This window comes from Hibiscus syriacus, unplaced genomic scaffold (assembly GCF_006381635.1).
Source record: "Hibiscus syriacus cultivar Baekdansim isolate YM2019G1 unplaced genomic scaffold, ASM638163v2 tig00112523_pilon, whole genome shotgun sequence".
NCBI classification, from domain to species: domain Eukaryota; kingdom Viridiplantae; phylum Streptophyta; class Magnoliopsida; order Malvales; family Malvaceae; genus Hibiscus; species Hibiscus syriacus.
Genome location: NW_024063355.1, coordinates 1158051 through 1163841, shown reverse-complemented (window position 1 = coordinate 1163841; position 5791 = coordinate 1158051). Strand labels below are relative to the sequence as shown.

General features: G+C 36.2%; 1 protein-coding gene and 1 non-coding gene across 2 annotated transcripts; one reads left to right on the top strand and one right to left on the bottom strand.

Annotated features, from left to right (window-relative positions):
- Positions 1-600: 600 nt before the first annotated feature.
- Positions 601-673, top strand: TRNAA-CGC. Its single transcript has one exon. It is a non-coding gene; the product is annotated as a tRNA-Ala (tRNA).
- A 1848-nt stretch (positions 674-2521) lies between these two features.
- On the bottom strand, positions 2522-4539 carry LOC120181407 (receptor-like cytosolic serine/threonine-protein kinase RBK1). Its single transcript, XM_039186538.1, has 8 exons — positions 4512-4539; positions 4018-4425; positions 3668-3925; positions 3392-3543; positions 3233-3312; positions 3014-3149; positions 2780-2929; positions 2522-2686 (listed from the first exon to the last, which is right to left on the bottom strand). The coding sequence occupies exons 1-8, from the start codon at positions 4537-4539 to the stop codon at positions 2522-2524; spliced, it is 1377 nt and encodes a 458-aa protein (XP_039042469.1).
- Positions 4540-5791: the final 1252 nt, after the last annotated feature.

Genomic DNA, 5791 nt, shown 5'->3' with positions numbered 1-5791 from the left:
GACTAAAGGTAAGCTTCTCGATATCGCGCATAACTGATCTCGAAGATGGTTTGGGTCAGTGAGTGGGCTAGAAGAAATACAAGATTTTGCAACATGAAATTCGTGAAAGTAGAATAACATCTTTGTATCTGATTTTCCATTTGAAAGCTTGGAAGGTAGTTTATTCGATAATCAGTTCATCATTTGTTTGTTTTCATCTCGATTGCTTGATAGTCGAAAAATCGATAAGGAATACGAAGAAATCCGAATACGGAGGCCACAACTTGAATAGGTGAAGGGGTATCCCAAAGTCGAAACTCGAATTCAAGATTCGCCGGATATCGTTGTGAGTGATTGAATGAACTAATTGAAGTAAGCTTCGGGCATTGCATGTCAAAACTATAGCTGCTATATGTTGATTGCAACTTCGATCAGCCTGCCCGGGATCAATAAATCTCGAACGAACCGGAAGTTTATGTGAAAACAGATTTGCTAAAAAAAACAACGTTTTTTGGGGATCACCGTACGATAACTATAAAAATAACATTTTACTTCACTTGAAAGAGAATGATCATAGTTATTTATAGATGTTATAAATTATAATAGCCGCAAATTTCAATTGGGGGTGTAGCTCATATGGTAGAGCGCTCGCTTCGCATGCGAGAGGCACGGGGTTCGATTCCCCGCACCTCCATTTTCCTTTTTTAATTTGTTGTTTACTTGCCTCAGCGTTTTCCTTAATGTAATAATAGAAATAAGTGTCAGCCGCCAACATTATATTTTAATTACTTTAATGATTTTTGATAATTTTTAATTAGAGAAAATAATCTCATTGACCAAAAATGCTTTATAATATACGATTTTAACCAATTTTTTTGAATTTGCCAAAATGACAAACTAAATTGCAATGCGATCGATAATTCACAACGCGATCTCCAGATTCGAAACGCGAACTTCGATTATCGTAATGCGAACTTGGACTATCGCAATGCGAATATGTAAATCGCAATGCGATAGTCCAAAATCGCAACGCGAATATGTAAATCGCAATGCGATAGTCCAAAATCTCAACGACTGGTGGTATTGCATTTGTTTCTTAAGAATTTTCTCTAAAAATATAGTATTCGTGCGGACGTGTCGAAGACACGTACAACCACGACCACGACCCGACCCCGAGACGAGACGAGACGGACAGCGGCGGCTCGCGAGAGTCTCCCTTGTTCTCTATCACTCAACAAGGAAGTGAGAAAGTCAAGCCTTAAATATCATTCCCAATAGTGTTTCAATTACTATGTGGAATACTATGTGGGATTGAGCATTATCAATACTTGTTTCCAAAACAATGTGATTATTCAGGAAACAATTAACAATCATGCACCTTAAAACAGCTGAATCAGCAACCAATTGCATTAGTATTATACGATTAAATATGTCATAATTAAAAGTCAATCTACAATCAATCGCGATTATTGCAATTTTAAACAAAACATTAAAAAATAATATCACTATTTAAGGCTCAATCCCACATAGTATTGGGAACAAGTGTTGGTAATGCTCAATCCCACATAGTATTGGAAACACTATTGGGAATGGTATTTAAGGCTTGGCTTTCCCACTTCCTTGTTGAATGATAGAGAACAAGGAGGACTCTCGCGCGCCGCCGCCGCCGCCGTCCGTCTCGGGTCGTGGCGTGGCGTGGTCGTGGTCGTGGTCATATGTGTCTTTGACACGTCCGTCACACTCAATAATGCAAACTCTACCTAATGATAAACTGGTCTAATTAAGTAATTACATACGTAAGGTACGTGTATCGTCAACAATTGAAACATAATAATGAATAACTACTACTTTATAAATACATAGACTAATTAAAAAAATTTATTTACATCATTAAGTTGGTGGTTTAGTTTTATGAAACTTCTTTTCACACTCAATTTTCTTCGAAAATGCAATATCATGATTTTTCGATATAAAAGTCGAAATGGTGATTAATAATAACATTTACTTTAAGAGAATAATTTTAAGATTTATGATTAATTTTTCATAAAAATTAAGATTGTTTTATAAACTTTTATAAGTACAATTTGTACAAACATTACATAAATAACTACAAAGAATTAGTAATTATATTTTTTATACAATAAGATTGTGGTGTCGAAACAGAACCTAAATATATTATATTTACAATCCAATAAAATAATAGGAAGCTCAAAACCTGAATAAAAAACTTGCTTACATTTTCATTTTTTTCCTGTGAATTTTCACATTTAAGAATTAGTGTCAGACGAAATGATCATCCAGTTCAGTTAGTAGATCACAAGGTTCTTAGGTAGTGGGATCGAGTCCCACGGAGGACATTTCATAATATGAAAGTCTCTCACGGAAGCTGCTTCAACCTGCGTTGGGGGCAGTCTACTATCTTACCTCTCCTTATCCCATTATATATGGGAATAAAGATCAGTTAATTTTTTTAAAAAATTAGTGTCGGACACTAACATTATATCCGTCCGACACTAATACTCAAAAACTACATAGGTAGTAATTATTCCAAAACCAGCTGCATGTGACGATTCAGGTCATTTATATAGTTGTTACAATTGTAGTCTTTCAAGTCACAGCCGTCTACAATCACTGCTTTCCTTCCACAAGATATTTGGTGAAGCTCTACAGGACCATCTTCGTCTTCGTTCTTAAGCAACTGCACAACCTGCAAAATCACCGAAGAATCCGCGGTTTTTGACTTGAATTTTCCTGGAAAAATGGATTTTTCTTTCCTAGGAAGATTTGTTGTTTTTCATACCTTCGTCATGGTTGGACGCATGTTGGCTAAGTGGCTAATGCAAATTGAAGCTGCTACCATTGCTCGTTGCATTTCGGCTGGATCAAAATTGTCTTCGACTCGAGGATCGATCAGTTCCTTCGCTTGATTCGATTCAAGATATGGTTTTGCCTGTAAAAAGTTGCAGAACATATGAAGTTCATAAATCATATGTTTCTGCAGTATATTAAATCAATGGTTCTGGAGTTGTGTTACCCATATCGCAAGGCTTTTTTGGGACGAATCGACTGCACGGCGACCTGTTACTATCTCCAGCAATAGAACTCCGAACGCGAAAACATCGGTCTTCTCATCGACGATCCCGTGCATAAAGTACTCCGGAGCTAAATAACTGCAGGCAACTTTGTTTTAGTTCATAATGAATCAATGCTAATAACAAATGAACCAAAGGAGGAGAAAACTGGCAGTTCTAACCCGAATGTTCCTTCAATGTGATGAACAACATGGTTATGCCATTGTTCCGGAAGCCATTTTGCAAGGCCAAAATCTGAAATCTGCAATACTAGAAGAACTCAGAAGCCTGCTCTCATTCAATAAAATTGATTACATTTTCGGTGCATGAAATCCAAGTACCTGAGCTTCGTAATCTTCAGTGAGCAATATGTTCGAAGCCGTGATATCTCGGTGTATAATCCTCTTACGGCAGTCGTGATGGAGGTATTTCAATCCCTCTGCTATACCAACGGCAACCTTAAACCTCGTTTTCCAATCTAAACACACACTGCCTGCATCGAATAACAGTTCCCGATCATACCCGAATCGATTAACATAGGAGATGAAATCATGAAAGCATGTTTAGTAAAACTAAATGAGACCGATTGAAGCAACAGAGGAAATTGGGATTAGTACCAAAAAGCATGGCAGTGAGGTTGCCGTAAGGGGAAAACTCGAGGACTAAATGTAAGCCTCCGTCGATGCCGAATCCGATCAAGTGAGCCGCATTCGGGTGATTGATGTGAGCAATAATCCCAAGTTCTGTCAAGAAACCATGGGCCTGATCATCTTCTTCTTTATCAATGCTTACTATCTTCTTCACCGCAACAATTCGACCATCGGGTAAGTGCCCTTTGTATACTTCTGCATGGCCCCCAATTCCAAGCAAATTCTCTACCCAAAAAAAATGTTATATGCATAATCAAAGGTCGTTAATCTAATTAAAAATGAGTTCGAAGTCTTGAAAAAGGGATATAATTGGATACCAGGATTGAAATTATCAGTAGCATCAACAAGCTCCGAGTAAGAAAAGCTCCTCCATGAAGGTTTCTCACGTGTGCGTTCCAGCAGTTCTTCTTCTTCTTCTTCTTCTTCCTCGTAACGTTTTGTAGATTTTGTCAGTAAAGGAATCACAGAGAAACTGTTGGCTGATTTCCTCTTAATTGATTCAAATATTCTCCTCCATTGAAAGCTACTATAAGAATCTGCCAGTTTCTGAAAAACGGGTTTTTGAGTATCTGGGCTATCGTTTTCACCGCCGTCGCTGATGGTGGTGGTGGTGGAGCTACTGTCGGAGTCTGATTCCAGTTCAGAATTCTCCAACACACCTCTTGGTGATGGTTGTTTATTCGATACAATTTCTGGGTTTTTTTCTTCTGTTTCTTTAACCTCCTCTGCATCAACCAAAATAAAAAAAGTAATCATTTTCCCATCATTATCCAAAAACCAAAAAATTAAAACCCAGAAAGGAAAAACTTACCTGGAACACCTTCCATTTCCACGTCCATTATTATCCAAGACTTGTCAAAATCTCAAAAGAAAAGGCATTTTTTTTATTATTTTCAATGCAGATTCCTCTTCAAAATGTGAATTTGAAAAGTTTCTTGGATAAAATAAGCATTCAGGTCCCCAAAAAGAAACCAACTTTAAAGTTGCATGCTTTGGGAGAAAAGGAAGGAGGATTTTCCAACAATCCCAGCCTCAAGGGAAGATTGGTTTCTAACTAAAAGAATTTTAGATGCAAAATGATTTTAAAAGAAAATTAGTTTAAATTTGGAAATTGGTTATCCATTTAACAACATCTAAACACAGCTACATTCAAACCGGTAATGGTTTTGAATTTTTCCTATATTTATACAGTTGATTCAAGCCAATTTTTTTAAAAAATAAAAAATAAAAAATAGGTTGTCTAAGAAAAATAGTTTATAAGAATTTAATTAATTTTTCGGTTAAGTTTAAGAATCTAACTGGTCTTTGAATGACGAAATATTACAAGTGGAGACATAGATCTTGTGGGCTTGAGAGCATCAAAAGGAGGTGATAGATCTCTGCTCCTTCCAAACAAAATTTCCCTTTTCTTAGGTGGAGAAAATATTTGAGTCATGATCAACGCTCATGTGCATATATGCTTTCCATTTTATTTTAGGGTAAAGTACACAAATAGTACCCTGCTGATAAGATATTGCTCTATTAAGTTCCTCAACTATTAAAAGTTACAAAATGATCCTCTAACTATGGCATGTTGCTTTATTAAGTTTATCGACTATTAAAAGTTACAAAATGGTCATTCGACTACTCATTATATTCCAAACTCATCCTTTTTGGTTAAAGATTGGTGCTTGCCTTAGCTGGACGTTATTATGATGACCGACATATAATAGTAGTTTGAGATTATAGGATTTGATTTTATCACATCACAGTAAACAAGTTAATGTTCAGCTCAGAATACCATCAATATTTTAACGGACAATGATGAGTTTAGAACATAATGAATGATCGAGTAACCATTTTGTAACTTTGAATAGTCGAATGACTCAACAAAGCCACACTCTATAGTCGGAGGATCATTTTGTAACTTTCAATAATCGATGAACTTAAAAAAAAGTAATATTCTATGGTCAATGGACCATTTATTTGCTTTACCCTTTATTTTATTTTATTTATGTCCCACTCTCCAACTTCAAAAATCTCAAGAGCTAATGTTTGGTGGGATGACTCATAAAAGTGACATTTACGTGTGTTGGGGATGATAAATTAATT

Coding starts and splice junctions, on each gene's coding strand:
- LOC120181407 (XM_039186538.1), bottom strand. CDS start 4,539: ATGGACGTGGAAATGGAAGGTGTTCCAG. Junction 3,313..3,391: donor CTGAAGATTACGAAGCTCAG/GTACTTGGATTT, acceptor CTAGTATTGCAG/ATTTCAGATTTTGGCCTTGC. Junction 2,930..3,013: donor AAAAAAGCCTTGCGATATGG/GTAACACAACTC, acceptor AACTTTTTACAG/GCAAAACCATATCTTGAATC.